An 18,336-nucleotide genomic window follows, 5' to 3' on the forward strand; every position below is an offset into this window, starting at 1 on the left:
TAGAGGAAAGCTAAGTTTTTCAGTAATTTTTTTCAACATTAAAGAGTTTTTTTGGCAAATTAGATGTAATATGATTAAGCTACTTCATTGAATAGATGTAATGATTATTTCATATATATATACACACATACATATACAATTCTACACATTTTCAATTATATAATTCAATTTTTTCAAACAAGATTTTTCTATGATTCATTATTATAAGCAAATTGTATTAAGCAAAATTGGATAATGAATAAATTTCATGACATGTGAAATAGTAATAAGCAACTCTTTACAAAACCAGCAGATGGCACATGTTAGCTAGGAATAAGAAAGATAGTTTTGTTAAAGAAAATAACCAGCAATGAACATTTAACTGGCATTTTGCAGCCTCCTCTTTATGAATCAGTAGTCTTCTATACACAATCAGTCTTTGTTCCTTAACACAAATTTTCAACTAATGGAAGAAAGATGAGGCAGAAAGGCCAATAAAGCAACTAGGTTTCATAAAAATTAAATCAAATAACTAATATGTGAAGATGCATTATGTTTCTAGGTTGTATAATCAGTAGAAAGAAAGGATGCTCTTTTTGGAAAAAAAATTATATGATTTTGTTGAATTTATAATTTAGTCTAATTCCTCTCCCTCCACCAACATACTTTAGTACTGCCGGGTCTACGCTAACAGAGTTAAGTGAAAGATTGAGTCAGTTCCATCCAAATATTTTTATCCTTGTACTAGAGATGAAAAGTAGATGACAATAAATGGAAAGATAGTATACTTCAAGTCTGGTTAACAGCTTTTGTGTGGACTCAGAGATAAGAGATAAAATGGCAGATTAGGGGAATTCAATTACATGAAAGGTGTTCTAAGTACTTTATTTATGCTCAAATTAATTGAGATAATATTGGCATTAATTATCTATATAGTTTCTTCCTTTGGTTAAAGATATTATCTTCAGAAGAACACTGTTAAAACATTTCACCTAAGGGTCATCTCTCATTTATAATGAATATCAAAAAATACTAATGATTCATTTATCAAATTAGCTAGCTGTCATCCAGATGACTCCAGGGTCCTGAGAGAATGAGACACAAGGGATATAGGATTTTAGCAAGGGATACATATAGACACACACACACTCACACACACACACACACACACACACACACACACACACACACAAACATGCATGAGATCAAAAGGGAGAAAACCATAAGAGGGAAAAACAAGCAAACCAACAACAATAACAAAAGGTGAAAATTCCATGCTTTGACCAACATTTTACTCTTTATAGTTCTCTCTCTGGATATGGATGACACTTTCCATCATAAGTTTATTGGAATTGCCTTGAATCATCTCATTGTTGAAAAGAGTCAAGTCCATTACACTGATCATCACCTAATTTTGTTGTTACTGTGTTAATGTTCTTTTGGTTCTCCTCACTTCATTCAGTAGCAGTTCATATTCGTCTTTCCAGGCCTTTCTGAAATCAACATGCTCATCATTTCTTACAGAACAATAATATTCCATTATATTCATATCATAACTTATTCAACCAGTCCTTAAGTCAAGGGCATCCACTCAATTCCTAGGTCCTTGGTATTACAAAAAGAACTGCTAAAACAGTTTTTTGCACATGTGGGTTCTTTTTTTTTTCTTTTTTAATGATCTCTTTGGGATATAGACCCAATATATTGCTGAATGAAAGGGTATACATAGTTTTATAGTCTTTTGGGCATAGTTCCAAATTGCTCTTCACAATGGTTATATCATTCACAATTCCACCAACAATGCATTAGTATTCTGATTTTCCCACATCTCCCTCCAACATTTATCATTATTTTTTCCTGTTATCTTAGTCAACCTGAGTGATGGGAGGTGTTACCTCAGAATTGTCTTAATTTGCATTGTTTTAATCAATACTGTTTTAGAGTATTTTTATATGAGCATAAATTGTTTTTATTTCTTCACCTGAAAATTGTCTGTTTATATCCAATAGTCATTATTTTCAAAGAAGACAGAAGCAAAATTAATGTTGAACAACTATGCTTTCTCTTTGTATCTTAGTTATCATCATCCCATTCATGTTATTCAGTAGTTCTGACTATTCTTTCCTCAGCCTATCCCAAATGGAAGAGAGGAATTTGGGATTAAATTGCTTTGATTTGGAATTCAACAAGGAAAAGGGATGAAGGACATTTCATGCATCAATATCAGTAAGACAAAAGACTTAAAGCTGGATGCTTTTGGGGCTCATACAGGGCAAAGTAGAGGCCATTTTTGTCTGAAGTGTAGGGAGAATGGAAGAGAATGATTCAGATAGTGCTATCATTTATGGTAGTAATGGCAAAAATAATGAGTATTACTATCTTAATCAAAATTGAGATAAGCTCCCCCTTTGAAGAATTTCTAGCTGTGGGAATTTCCTAGTTTCAGGGCAAGTAATAAACATACATATGTCTTAGGTTTCAAAGTGTCTAATGATTATAGTACTTTCATTTGAGAGAAAATTAAAGTGACAACTATAAGCAGTAGTTTTAATTACCCAAATTAAACAATTTTGCCTTCAACATATTAATAAGAAAATAAAATAACTTTCTGAATGATTCTATAATAAGCCATAATATTATTGAATTTTAGAACTGAAAGATACCACATAAACATAATTATTGTTGAGTCAGTTTAGAGATATTTGGAAAAAAAGTTTTGTGGGATTTTCTTTTTATTTCTTTAATTCATCCACACTTGAATTCAAAATGCATCAACATAATTTAAGAAAGAGAAACAATCTTATCTACAAGATGCTGTAACTCTCTTTTTTTCCATTAATATTTCACTATGATGAAATATTTATCTAACAAGCAATAATTACCTGCATACTATATGAACATTAATATAATTGCAACAAATAATTAATCAGATGAATAAAAACATGAGCACTATAAAAAAGCATAAAAATATAAGCAGTTGGCTATCTCTTTTCTTGTTAAAAGTTTCATTTTTTGAAAAAAGACATTTTTAAACACTTCTAAAGACATATGAAGACAAAAAGATATAATGACCTTTATGCTTGTCAAATCAAACATCTTCTACTAAAGTCTGTAGATTTTCTTTTCTTTTTTTAAAACTAGTTCAGCATCTTGATTTCACCTGTTTGACTATTGAAGAGATACTGCTCTCCTGTCACTGAAGAAAAGAAAAAATCCATTATTGTGAATGCTCCATTTTAATGTCCATCTAAGAACTTGCATTATATAGCAGTTAATGGTCTAAAAATAATTTTATATAACATTATTTAATTAGATACTTACAACTCTGTGAAACAAATGCTAGTATTATGCCCCCTTTACATATATGGAAAGAGAAGTAGAGAGAGGTAATGTATATTTTCCAGGTATTGTATTTTTCCACACAAATATTAAGTTTATAATGCAGGATTTAAACATAGTTCTTCCTGAGTCTACATTCAGCACTTACTCTATCTACTATTCCATTTTGCTTCTCAATCTCAGAGCTAATAGATTCAGTTTTGAATGTTTTAAATGGGAAAATAGGATGTTATAGATTTGTTATTATTTTATAATATTTTACAAATTTTACAAATTTTATAAATTTATAATTATAATTAAAAATAAATACCTTAAACCTAATTATATATATATATAATATATATATATATATATATATGAGTATCTGTGTATATGTATAAATGTATGTGTGTGTGTGTGTGTGTGTGTGTGTGTGTGTGTGTGTGTGTTTTATAATGGATGTTCTCTAGAACTTTGGGAAACTCACTCTATTGAAGAACATTAGAAAAAAAATGGATAAGAATTGCACAGAGTGAAGTGTCAAAGAAATATTTTTTTTTTAACCAGGAGATGGCACATCCCTACTCAAGGATTATATCCATATATCTTACAGGTACATTTTTCCATGCTGCCCAAATGATATCACACTTTACATCTAAATCATGTATCCATTTTGATCTTATCTTGATATACAATATGAGATACCAAAAAAAAAGTACTTTTTTAGTTTTCCTAGGAATTTTTGCCAAATGGTGGAGCTCTTGCACCAAATCTTGAATCTTTGACTTTATTAAACAGTAGTTTACTATGATTATTGTTGCTATTTTATCATATCTGACTCTTTATAATCACAAGATCATAGTCTCTATGCTTTTTGTTTTTTGTGGTTTTTTTCAGGAGAGAGAAAAGATACTAGAGTAGTTTGCCATTTTTTTTCAAGTGGATTTAGGGTATTGGTTTGTAATTTTATTTTTCTGTCTTTGCTATCCATGATTTAAGTATCAAAACCATCTTTGTGACATAAAAGAAATTTGGTAGGACATTTTTGTCTGTTTCTTCAAATAGTTTTTATAGTATTAGAATGAATTGTTCTTTAAATGTTTGGTAGAATTCACTTGTAAATGCAGGCTTCAGGTTCTTTGTGTTTTTTCAGTTTTCAGAGTTGGTTCTGGGGGTCTCAAAGTTTTCATTTCTTTCAAGGCAGTGTGATCTGGGTCACTGCTCTCTTGGTCTGCATTCTGGTCTTTACCCAAAAAGGACCCATGTTTTCTTAGGATTATAAATTATACTATCCCTTCTTGATTTGTTTACTAAAAGTGCTCCTCTCAGTCTTTGAAATTTTACTTAGAGGTGGGTATAAGCAAAAAGCATCTGGTCTCCTGGTGCTGGAACATGGGTACTTTCTAATCAGTTTCTGACCAGTTGCCAGGCTCCCTTACTGTCTCTGGCTTAAAAGCTCCTTAAGTTGCTGATACTTCTGTCACTACCACCTAGTGTTTCATCCATGTGGGCTCAGGGCCAGCCTCCTTCTCTGTTTCAAAGATCTCTCTTTTCAAACTTTTATGTTGTCTTGGACTACAAGAATATATCATTCTGAGCTTTTGTTGGCTCTGTCATTCAAAATTTGATTTGAGACATTAGTTTAAATTGTTTTGAGGGGAATGTTGGAAGAGCTCAAATGTGTGCTTTCTCTACTCCACCAACTTGGCTCCACCTCTGGAAGTCCATCAAGTGAACAATTTGAACACAGTGAGGCAGTCTGGGTAATTAATTGTTTGGTTCATTTTTTTTTTTACATTATTAGGAACAGTTTTCCTATTTGACATGTAACCTGACAGAAACAATGCGATCCTCCATATTAACACAAGTGCCTAGAATGCATTGCTTCTTCACCTCTGCCTCTTAGAAAAATTTTTCCTTCTTTTAGGACTCGGCTCACTTGCTACCTCGATGAAACCATCCTTGATCCCCCACCTTCATTTAAGTCTTTACCTGTTACTTGTATTACTTACCTATGTATATGTTATATTCATATGAATATGTATTTGTAAAAATATAGACATGTAAGTATGCATCTCATTTTAATGACAACTTGAGAACAGCAATTATTTACTTTTCAAACTGTAGTACAAGCAGCTAGTATAAGACCTTATGCTTGTTTAATTGAATTAATTTTTTTTGCTCATAATTCAATTTATGGAAGATAAAAAATAGCACATTTGGAGATTTCTCAAAAATGACCACCGATATTTAATATCAATACCATAAAGTTGAACACATTTTAATGGATTTAATTTTCCTTCATAAAGGGTGAAATGGTTATCAATATATACTGCATTTCATTTTTTAAAAGGCTAAGGGCGGTTTTTTTTTAGTAGCTATTTCATTAATTCGACTATCAATTCTAATATTGGTGGTGTACTGCTGACATCATGTGGTATATTTGGGAAGTAACTAGTATATATACTATATTCTAGGGCATTGGCTATTTTCTCTTTCATCATTTCAGTGAAGCATTGAAATTCTTATAAGCATTTGTCAGAGATATGGTTATAAATGTTCTTGTTTTATTTAAGAACATATTAGAAATGTAAGTTAGCATCGTATTCTACATTATATATGTATGCCTTAGAGTACATGTAGCATACATATGTCATTTATTATGAATATTCTACAAATAATTCTGCATTAAAAAAAAAAACACTAGTAAGTATATGGAGCCAAAAGATTCAGCTGAAAGTCAATCCTCTACTAATCATAAACAATCTCATTGACCTAGCATGTACACACGTGCATAAACAGACACTCTCCAAAATAAACTTCAAGCAGGCTCAAAGCCAGATAAAACCATTGGAATAAATCCTAAAATTTTGAAACTAGGACTCTAGGGGATCAAAAAAAGGAGCTCTTTAGCAAAATTATGTTATTTCTCATGCTGGGAAACATAAGAACTGAATGATCTGTCAAACATTTAATTCACTTATAATTACAGATACTTGCTGACCTATGTACAGAATCATAGAATCATAGAATTTTAGAACTTGAAGAGACCTCAAGGGTGACTTACAACCACCCATGCTGCCAAAAGGAATCCCTTCTGCAAGACACAAAATGGTCTAAATATCTCCCCTTTGCTAGATTGGTGGGTCTACTATCTCTTAACATAGCCCATTCTATTTTTATGAGATAATTTTTGGGAAGTTTCTTCATTTATTAAAGCTAAATTTGTCTAAGTAGCTTTGTTTCTGTTTCTCTGTGGGGCAAAACAGCTCAAGTTTAATCCCTCTTTTATATGAAATGATTTGAAAAGAGCTATCCTATCTGCCTGAAAGTTTTCTCCTCCAACCACTTACACACCTATCAGATTGGCTAAGATGACAGGAAAAAGTAACGATGAATGTTGGAGGGGCTGCGGGAAAACTGGGACACTGATGCAGTGTTGGTGGAGTTGTGAAAGAATCCAACCATTCTGGAGAGCAATCTGGAATTATGCCCCAAAAGTTATCAAACTGTGCAAACCCTTTGATCCAGCAGTGCTGCTACTGGGCTTATATCCCAAAGAGATCTTGAAGAAGGGAAAGAGACCTGTATGTGCCAAAATGTTTGTGGCAGCCCTTTTGTAATGGATAGAAACTGGAAAATGAATGGATGCTCATCAATTGGAGAATGGTTGGGTAAATTATGGTATATGAATGTTATGGAATATTATTGTTCTATAAGAAATGACCAGCAGGAGGAATACAGAGAGGCTTGGAGAGACTTACATGAACTGATTCTGAGTGAAATGAGCAGAAACAAGAGATCATTATATACTTCAACAACAATACTGTATGAGGATGCATTCTGATGGAATACAAAGAGAAGATCTAATTCAGATCCAATTGATCAGTGATGGACAGAATCAGCTACACCCAGAGAAGGAACGCTGGGAAATGAGTATAAACTGTTTGCATTTTTGTTTTTCTTCCCAGGTTATTTTTACCATCTAAATCCAATTCTTCTTGTGCAACAAAAAACAATTAGATTCTGCACACATTATATTGTACCTAGGATATACTATAACATATTTAATATGTATGGGAATGTCTGCCATCTAGGGGAGGGAGTGGAGGGAAGGAGGGGAAAATTCGGAACAGAAGGGAGTACAAGGGATAATGTTGTAAAAAAAATTACCCATGCATATGTACTGTCAAAAAAAAGTTATAATTATAAAATTAATAAAAAAATAAATTTTAAAAAAAGTTTTTTCCTCCATTGTAACAATTCTTAGTTCAGTTCTGTCAACTGATCCTCATATGACTTGAACCCTTTCATTCCTCTGGGAGCCCTCCTTGAGATATTTTTGGATATGTCAATATCTTAAAAAGTGGTTCTAAGAACATGAAATAACTTGGACAGAATGGAGAAGAATTGCCTCCTTTTTATTTTAAATTTTCTCAGTGCAGTCTGTGTTCTATTAGAAAAATACAGTGGTTACTTCTTTACAAAATACAAGATCAGATAAAGAATAGAATTTCTTAATTTTACTTTTTCTACCATCTGAAATATGGCACTATTATTATTGACTAATAAAAAAGTTATTAGTATCTCTGTCTTTAGTACAGACCTACAGCTATAGTTGGTGTCTCCATAAATGAAATATTATTGTTTTGGATGAGTCCTCTGCTTAGCACCTATGATGTTTCCAGAAATCATCTATTTCCTTTCTGTCCATCTTTTCTTTATGTATATCTTCCTGTGGAAAAGCAGTGTTTATAAGAATTTTCCTTATCTCTGCTATCCACACTTGGTTTTTCCTTCTGCCTCTTTCTTCTTTCTGTTTTACTATATGAGCTTATTTTCTATATCACGCTCTTAGCCTCCAGTCCAGAGATGAGTTTTATTAAGTAGTGAGAAGAAGTGTTGTAGGAAGGAAAGGCAAATCCATACAGATATTCCTCAATTACTTATTGCTATCCTAAAAAGTCATATCTGTCCAAATTCTTTAATAGAGCCACTGAATACTGTCTCCCTCTTCCTCTTCCCTCCTTCCTTTTCTATTTTTCTTGAACCAAAAAGTCTAGCCTTTTCTTCCATTTCCTAATGTGAAAAGTCCTGAATCTGAATCTTGCTTTCCTTTAGAGAAATGACTAATGTAACTTTCTCCAGCTCCTTATGTACAATTATCTATTAGTGTCATTGAATGGCTATGATTTTCCACTTCAAAAAGAAAGAGCCACATATAAAAGAAATAAAACTAAAAATAGCAAGACAGAGATCAAGAGAGGCAAAGACAGAGATAGAGGCCAAACACACACACACACACACACACACACACACACACACACACACGCACACACAGATAGCCATGGAAAGAGTAAGAATTTATATAAAACAGAGGAATGAGGAGAGTTAAAAGCAAAGGAGAGAGTCTCTTAATTACATTCTTCATTCCCACTTCTACTCAGTACTCTCTCAAGCCATCATCCTTTTTTAGATTCTTCATGGCACTAAGCCCATAGTGAAATAATTCAGTGAACTATCCTCCAGTCTCATCTTATTGTCATCAGGAATCTTATCACTGGTCATTGTTTGAAATTAGAACTCTAAGGCATTGAAAGAGGATTTGTAAATCAGAAGCTTATTATTTTTCATGAGAGTTAACATAAACATGGAGTGCATTCATATTTAATGAGGTTATTCCTTCATTATATTTCTGGTACAGTAAATAGTTTATGTATCTAAAGTCAGAAATATCTAAATTCAAAACTTTTTTAAACACTAGCTGTGTGACTCTGGGAAAGTCATTTAAGTTTTGCCTGCCTCAATTTCCTCATTTGCAAAATGTCAAAAGTACAGCACAACCAAAAAAAATTCTTTAAAAGAGGGAGAGGGAGAAAGAATGCTAAATTAAGAGAAAGGCTACATGAAGTCAAATATGAACCAAAGGTTTTAAGCTTAGGTGACTGAAAGGATAATAGTTTCAACAACCTGAGCATTTAAATTCAGAGAAAAGACACCTGAAAAGGGGGCAGAGGTGAAGGAAATGATGATCTTACATGTTGAATTTGCAACAAAATTAATACATTCAGGTACAAATATCCAGCAAGCAGTTGGAGATACAGAATTTAGTTCATGGGATAGTTAAGATCTCAAGATAAGAAATTCTAAAATCACCTATTTCCAGGGCAATGAGCTGGTACAGTGCAGAGAATTTTGGGACTAGAGTAAAAAAGGCATCTTCTTGACATGAGTTTAAAGACATCTGTATGGCTCTGTAAAATTACCAGGTAAAGGAAATGGCAAACTACTACAGTATCTCTGCCAAGAAAACCCCATATGGAGTTATGAAGAAGCAAGTAGGTGGTGCAGGGATAGGGCACTTGACCTGAAGTCATGAAGACCTGAGTTCAAATCCACTTCAAACACTTATTAGCTGTGTGAGTCTGGAATGATCACTCAATATAATCTTGCTAGGAAAAAACTAATTGAGAATCACAATGGATATAATTGGGGGGAAAATCAACAACAATTGAGTGACAACAGCAATAAGTATTTCCAAGGAGAGGGGATAGAGAAAGCAAAATAGAAGAAGCAAGAAAAGTCCTAAGGGGACATCTACAAAAAGGCATTAGAAGAGGATTATAAGAAAAAAGAGGCTGAAGAAGAATGAGCAGAAGTAAAATCATAAAAGAATAAGAGAAAATCCAGGAGGAAAATCTATCAATAATGTAAAATGTTGCAGCTAGCTTAAGGAGACTAAGAATTATTTAAAAAGGTGATGAGATTTTAGCACTTTTGACCTTTGAATAGCAGTCTCAGAAATAGTGCAAAGTTAAATGATAAGGTTCAATTCATTTTACCTTTAGAAAAGCAATCCATGAAATCAATATTATTGGTAATGTTATTATAATTGACATTTAGGGCTAGCTATTTATTTATAGATTTTTACAAAGCTGTAAACATTGAAATATGTGTATGTTTTAAAATTTATCTGCCTCTTACCAGGATCAATTGCACGTCCATCATAAACTGTTGCTACCTATAAGAAAATGAAAAAATAAAATGCACTACTTTATCTCAAATGTGTCTTCATATTACTATATGATACCACAGTCAATGCTTTTTGTGCCACATAAATAGAATTTTAACTTTTTCTGTCATCATTCATACTATTTTAGAATCACTAATATAACATGGAATCACAGTAATTCATAACCTAAGTAATAATTTGAAGCATCAAGGTACTGTAGACTGAGAATAAGGAGTCCTGGCTTCTTATGCTGGTACTACCAATTTACTTTATGAAACTTGATCAAGTACTTCACTTTAAGGGACCTCAATTTTTTTCAATGGTAAAATTAGGAGAATGGAATAATGGATATTAGTTCTAAAATTATATTACTCTAAGCTAACTCTTATTGTGTGTACATATGTATATAATTTTATTATTTCTATATATACATATATGTATAATATATGCATATGTCTGTAAAAATATATCTATCACATATATTTATACACATATCCATATACATGACAGAATATATAAGAATTGCTTCTATCATTTAAACCTTGGTTCCACAAAAGGACAAATGTAATTGGATATTTTATACTTAATGAATCCCTTAGTCTTTATTTCTCAGCCTTTACCATATTTTCCAGGAATTCTCAAATTGATATAATTTACCTCATGGTTTTCAATATTTCAAAGGAACAAAAGCAAAATAAATATGAATTTTCTATACTAAAATACTTAGTCCATTAAAACTTTTTTACTTTACTATTCTTCATTTAAATAGTTAAAGTTCTTTACCCCTGGTTTCCAATTCTAATTGGTTAAGAGATTCTAATGTTTGTCTTTTTTCCATTTCTACTCTTTTACTTCAGTTTTCTATCATGCTTATTTCTGTTCTTGTTTTTTTTCTTTGTTTATAAGTTTCATTATTTCTGTTCTTAACTATTATTAACTGATGCATTCTATTCCCCTGCAAGCTTGAAGGTTCAGAAGTGCTTGGTTTAATAACATTGATTTAATTTTCCTCTTTATACTTACATTTTCATTTCCAGGCAGTAATGTTGCCTTTGCATTTGATGTTTGTTGACTGTTAAATGAGTCCACGTTCCTAAATAATACCATTAAAGAAATATTGAGAATCTATGCACAGGCATTTTTCCCTATATTTTGTCTCTAATTGTAATCAAAATCATATTGTTGGAGGAAAAATAACATGTGAACATGTTGTGTCAAGAATTAGTCAGCACAGAATCAGGCACTAACAGAATACACACTCATCATATAGAGGATTTGTGTTTTTATCTTCAGGAGGCACTCCTAGTAATTCTTTCTACCAAGATAAAATATACAGTGCATAATTCAGAAGTTCAGTTTTAGGACTTGCTTAAGGCATGGAGCAGTTAAGTGATTTGCCCAGGTGTCATAACTTTCATATCTAATATTTCCAGAAATGAAAATTGAATCCAAGTTTATGTCCTTGCATTCACTCTGTGTTTTTCTGTGTATCTCTCTCAATCCCTGTCTCTGTCCTTGTTTCTTTCTGTCTTTCTCTCTGTTTTTCTTTCTGTCTTTGACTCTGTCTCTCTTTCCCTTTCTCTCTCTTATTTAGCCTTATTTATATAGTGAAGGAAAGTGGGGAAGGAACTGGGAAGCTATTATACATGCTCACAGGTAAATGACATATGCCTTATGCAAAAAACTATGTTACAGTTACTAAGCAGGAAAAATTAATCCTAAGATTAAGCTAATTTTTAAAAAAAATATATAAAATTGAATTGTGATCATTTAAATTAAAAATAATTCATATAATTTTAATTATTTCCTCACCTTTAAAATGTATTGGAATAATTGTTAAAATCTTAAAGATGAGATTAACAAACAATATGAGTCTTTCTTTTACCTGGGCATCTCGATGATTTCCTTAGTACTAACACTTGGCTGGCTCATTTGGTGCTGGCAACAATTGGGGAAGAATCTTGAACATCCTGAAGCACTAATTTTAAGGAAATAATATATACTAACATGAGATACATAGTCACTCGAAGAATAAGTAGTTAACATTAACATTGAAAAATAATTGCTAACCAATAGAATCATGCAAGGTACACTGTATCTATGGAAACACATTTCCAAACCATCCTCTATGCAGCTGATGAAGTGATTTACCCAAATTCAAGGCTACTATGTTATTTTTTTCTTTAAAAATCTTCATTGGCTCCCTACTGCCTGTGGAATGAAATACAAATTTCTGAGTTGAATATTTAAAGCCTGTCCAAACCCACTATTCCTGTTTCATTTCTCATTATCCCCTTTTCTTTCAAATATAAAAGGAAGATAGATAATAGAGTGAAATAGCCAGGCCTGGAGTCAGGAAGACCTGAGTTCAAATCTAACCTCAAGAATTTAATACTTTGTGATCCTCAGAAAATCCTGTTTGTTTTTCAGTTTCCTTATCTGTAAAATGACCCGGAAGGAGAAATCACAGACCCTTCCAGTATCTTTGCCAAGAAAGCACAAATGTGGGGATACAAAGAACCAGATATGACTAAAAAAACAACTGAACAGTCAAAAGCCAGATTTTAGAGGATATCAAAGATTTTTAAATTGAAATGTGTGACATGGTTAGATCTGTAATATAGAAAACTTCATTTGGCAGATGGATTAAAAATTGACAAGAATTAAAGAAGTTTTGTAAGTTATTACATTATTACATTTGTAAGTTATTACATTTGTAAGTTATTACAACATTTGTAAGTTATTACAACAGTTCAGGCAAGAGTGATATAGGATAGTTATGTGAGAAGGGAGAAATGTATGCAAGAAATATTATGAAGGGAAAATGAAGACTATAAAGAATAGAAAAAAGAATAAAGAACTATTCATAAATCTAAATTTTCAAGCTTGCTTGATTATAAAAATGTCCATGTGTTTGAAAGAAATAAGAAATTTAGGAAGGGTGGGTTTAGATGGAGAGATAATAATTTTGGTTTTAGCTGTCTATAAGACAATCCAGGAGAGATGTCCAGCAAAATATGGCTAACAGAGGGACAAGGATGATGTTCCAATAGATAATTAGAAATGATCAGATCAAAGACTGAACAATATTATGAAATATTAATTTAAATTATTAATAAAAGATATGAAAAATCTACATGAATGACTATTAGTGATCTTTCTGTTTATGTTTTATATTTCCAGTTGATTTTTTTAGCTTAAGTGTATTCATATTTATTCTGATTTTATGTGTTTAATAGACATTGATATATTTCATCTACTATTTTAATCTATTAATCTTTTTGTATTTCAATTGTGAATTTAAAAGTTTTAACTATCCCTTCTAATTTCATGTCATCTGCAAATTTGTGAAGTATGAACTTAAATTGATAAAGACACAATCAATTGTAAAACCCTTCAGCAAAGCACTACATATTTCTCTTTAGGTTTATATTAATCTAACAATCAATTCTCTTTGGGCCACATCCAGTCATCCAACCAATTCTGAATGCATTTGACTATATTGATTTTTATCTTCATAGGGATATCATGAGAAACTTTGCAAATTGTCTAACTGAAATATAGCTATACAAGACAGTATATTCCTGACTATCTAATATAGTAGCTGTTTTACTTTTAAATTTGCTACTCTAAGATTACTTGTATTTTAGTTTATAAACAAATTTTTCCTACTCAAATTCATTTATAGGAAGCTACAGATAGTTGCCTAAATAAATGAATCTTGGAATATCCAGGTTGAATTTCAAGGGAAAATGCCTTACTGCTATAATACCACTATTTTACCCTGTATCTTCTTTTCAAAACAAAGCTACCATACTTTTTTTTTTGATATATCAACTCCAGTAACTATTAACAAAGTAAGATGGAAATTGAGATATTCTGTCTAATTAGACAAATAAATACTGGCCACCATGCTCTCTAATTTACTCTCATTCAGGCAAAAGTTTATTTTGTTTTAGAATCTTGAATTATTTAATAATTTCTCTAGTTCATAGTCTAGACACTGTCTTTCACAATATTTTTTAGTCATTCTTGATGGCATTTATAGAGAATTAAATTGTTTAAAGAAGTAATAATTGAAATCTTACTCTTTGAAGAGACACCATGCAACAGCATAGACACACATCAAAAAAAGGACACTTGTTATAGTTATCACTGCAGAAATCCAATTATCAGGGGTCCAGTAATATGAAATTCTCATTAATATAGATGTAGTCATCTGAAAATGAGAGAATATCTATTAAGAATTAATAGTAAGATGCCTTAGAAACAGCATATCTTGAAGATTTTTTTCTTCATTGGTGATGGGTGGCTTCTAAGTATTCCATTCTTGTAGGTCAACTTTATTTTTTAATAAAATGATGTTCTGACCATTATTATTAGCATAATTTAAAAGAATAAAACATTTTCTGTCTTAATTTTCTGTCTACAGAAATAAAAAAAATAACTGTTCTAAGTAGTTTTAGTGAATATGACACTAGATGTTAGATAATTTTACATCTGATGTGGAAACAAGTTATTGGCTGATAATATAACAAGGAAATTATCAAGAGAAAAATTAATTATCTTGTCACTATATATAGATTAACTAAAACTGAAGATTAGACTTTAAACAATGATTCAGAAGCTAAAAAGGATAAGGAGGAAGATATATAATGAGGAAAATGAGGAAATAGATCCTTTTTTAAATTAAAGTTTTTTATTTTCAAAATATACACATGGATAATTTTTCATCACTGACCTTTGCATAGCCTTGTATTCCAAATTTTCCCTTCCTTTTTCCCACCCCCTCCCCGGATGGCAAGCAATGTTAAAAATATGTGTTAAATCCAATATATGTAAATATACTTATACAATTATCTTGCTGCACAAGAAAAATCAGATCAAAAAGAAAAGAAAATGAATAAGAAAACAAAATTCAAGTGAAAAACAACAAAAAGAGTGAGAATGTTATGTTGTGATCCACACTCAGTTCCCACAGTCCTCTCTCTGGGTGTAGATGGCTCTCTTCATCACAAGATCATTGGAACTGGCCTCATTCACCTCATTTCTGGAAAGAGTCACATCCATCAGATTTGATCATCGTACATAGTTATTTCTGTATACAAGGATCTCCTGGTTCTGCTTATTTCATTTAGCATCAGTTTATATCTCTCCAGACCTCTCTGAAATCATCCTGCTTATTGTTTTTTATAGAACAATAATGGAATCCTTTTTTTTTTTTTAAAACAATGTCTTAAATTAGATACATATGTTAAATAAAATCCTGTCTTGGCACTCATTAATATGGCATTCTCTCCTTATTGGTATAGAAAAATCTTGCACTGTGTGAGGGGCAGGATGCAGCTGGCAAGAAACCAGAGAGCTTCAATTGTCATCCAGCCCCTTTTCTGAACAGTTCAAGTGCTAATTCCTTTAAGAGCTTTCCAAGCTTTAAGTTTTTTTTAAATATCAAATCATTTCTGGCACTTCTGGCTTCTAGCTTTGAGAGGGAAGATACAAGAGGCTAACACCACTCAGGTTGCTGAGGATGAAACTCCAGGAAGACATGAGTGGAGCTGGTAATTTGCTATACTGAAGAATTTGAGGTTCAATAAATAAATGACCCTGGAGTCAAGAGGTCCTGAGTTCAAATCTAGCCACAAATTCTTGACATTTACTGGCATATGACCCTGGGCTAATCACTTAAACCTGACTGTCTCATCCCCCCCCCAAAAAAAAATCTGATGAAATCCCTTTAGGTGAGAGTTGGAATCATTTCTCTTAGTTGATCTGCGTTACTTCACTTCTAATTGGAAGCTCCTTCACCCTGTATTGTCTGATATATATTCTCCTAGGTATAAACCTCCTCAGATTTCTGTTTTATTATAATTTGGATAAATGGATTTCTTTTCTATTTTCTATGTGTTTATAGTGGAAATGGTTATTGAATAAAAAAGGTTAGGCCTTAGATAAAACTTGGAATTTTCCTTTCACCTAGAAATGAGAGTAATGAGAAGTTAGATGTAACCTTATCATACATCCCAGATGGATAATATTTAACAGAGCAGAGAAATATATTTTTAATCTTATATCCCCTCCCTTTGAAGAGACCACAGTGACTTCTGAACCAAATACCTATGTCCCTTGCAGTAATGTGGGAGAGAAGAGCCACACTATGATAGCCATTTTTCCCTCCCTGAAATGAAAGAAAGAAAGAAAGAAAGAAAGAAAGAAAGAAAGAAAGAAAGAAAGAAAGAAAGAAAGAAAGAAAACCTAAAAAAACAAATAGAATGACAAAGGGATATCTCAACTGACTACTTAGAGAAAAAAATAACTAGACAATTATTAATATTTATAATTATAAATTAAATAACTAGACAAAATGAGGAAAGACAAAGGAATTAATAGGCTAAATAAAAAATCAAAACTAGGGAAATTATGATATGGTAGGAGGAGTGGAACATAAGGTTGAAGGGAAGAAAACCCATGGGAATAGAGTTGCATTAAAATAGAATTAACAAAAATGACTGAAGAAATAAAGAGTTGTCTTTCTAGGTATAGAGAAACTAAGAAATTCTAACTAAAGGAAAAAATGGACAAAAATAGAAATATAAATCTAATGCATAACTTTAAGTGTGAATGAAGCTAATAAAATAAAAAAGAGTGACAAGAATAACAAAATCAGAAAAAATTAATAAAAACTTACTATGTACACTTGTATTCTAACAAATTAAGAATTTTTAAAAGAGAATAAGTTCAAAATATAAAATACCCAAACTAACAATAAACCAGTTAGAGATCTTAATCTAGTCTCATAATAGAAATAGAACATCAATGGTAATGGGGATAGAGAAATGGGTACTCCTGGCCCTGATGGAGTTATAGCAGAATTATATTAAATATAAAGAACAATTAGTTCCAATACAATTTATTTTCAAAAACTAAGAAAATACACTAGCAGACGTGTTTCATGTGACACATATTGCCCTAATGTTTAAAACAGAGAAGGATAAGTCACATTAGAGAACAATATCATCAATGGATGACTGAAAAATTTTTAAATAAAGGCTGTACAAATTCATCTAAGCAATTTTTCATTATGTTCAAGTTGGATTTGTATCTGAGATAAAAGAATAGTACAGATTAAAGAAAATGATAGATGTAATTAATCGTATTAAAAACATCAAAAATGATATTGTTGTCTCAATAGATATAGAAAACACCTTGTTATTTATGATATTAACCTAAATAATACATATATAGAAGAAAATGATTTAATGTCAAAGAAAGTATTGATCAAAAACAACACTATACATCACATGCATCTGGGATAAACTAGAAGCTTTCTCAATAAATACATAAGAAAATCAAAGTGTTCTACTCCCCTCGATATTACTTTATCTAATTCTATAAATGCTAGTAATAGCAGAAATACAAGAAAAAAATAAAAATAATCAGAGGAAAAAAATTTTCCTACTTATTTATGACATCATTATAAGAAAGTACCAAAAAATCTAGAAAGACATTAATTAAAACACAAACAATTTCAGCTAAGTGATGGGCTATATTTCTATAAAATCCAAATCTATAGAAGTTTAATTTTCTATCAATATAGCATACTCTAAGAGGCAATAATGGATAAATTCCTTTCTCATAACACAATGATTCACTTTTCTGTTAATATCCCCAAGTAGGCCATTGATAAGATGAAAATCCTCCTATTTACCTAAATATCTATAGCATCTTCTTTGGGGGGTAGCAAAGAATTAGAAATAAGATAGACATGCATAGAAACAATTTATTAATGGATACAAAATGTTTTTTAGGTTAAATTATAAAGTTTTCTTTAAAAAAAATAAAGAAGAATTTGAATATCTTGATAAATATTCAGTACTCATGGCTAAGCCATGACAATATAACAAGTTTAGTACTATCAATTCCATTTTATGTTTTTAATATTTTATCAATCAAATCATCAAAGGGATGCTTTATAGAACTGTATAAAATAATAACAGAATTCATTTGGAGAAACAAGAGAACTATAA

At 31.4% G+C, this 18,336-nt stretch overlaps 1 protein-coding gene across 1 annotated transcript in view; it reads right to left on the minus strand.

Moving 5' to 3' along the window:
- Positions 1-2,972: 2,972 nt before the first annotated feature.
- Positions 2,973-18,336, minus strand: part of LOC141542499 (cadherin-related family member 4-like) — an 85,004-nt gene continuing 69,640 nt past the window's right edge. The window contains exons 4-8 of the mRNA XM_074266931.1: positions 14,398-14,528; positions 12,195-12,287; positions 11,333-11,402; positions 10,282-10,318; positions 2,973-3,175 (exon numbers count right to left, since the gene is read on the minus strand). Of these exons, the coding sequence (XP_074123032.1) occupies positions 3,117-3,175; positions 10,282-10,318; positions 11,333-11,402; positions 12,195-12,287; positions 14,398-14,528 (390 nt within the window). The 3' untranslated portion in view covers positions 2,973-3,116. The remainder of the gene's footprint in view (positions 3,176-10,281; positions 10,319-11,332; positions 11,403-12,194; positions 12,288-14,397; positions 14,529-18,336) is intronic.

Source organism: Sminthopsis crassicaudata, chromosome 5 (assembly GCF_048593235.1).
Source record: "Sminthopsis crassicaudata isolate SCR6 chromosome 5, ASM4859323v1, whole genome shotgun sequence".
Classification (NCBI taxonomy): domain Eukaryota; kingdom Metazoa; phylum Chordata; class Mammalia; order Dasyuromorphia; family Dasyuridae; genus Sminthopsis; species Sminthopsis crassicaudata.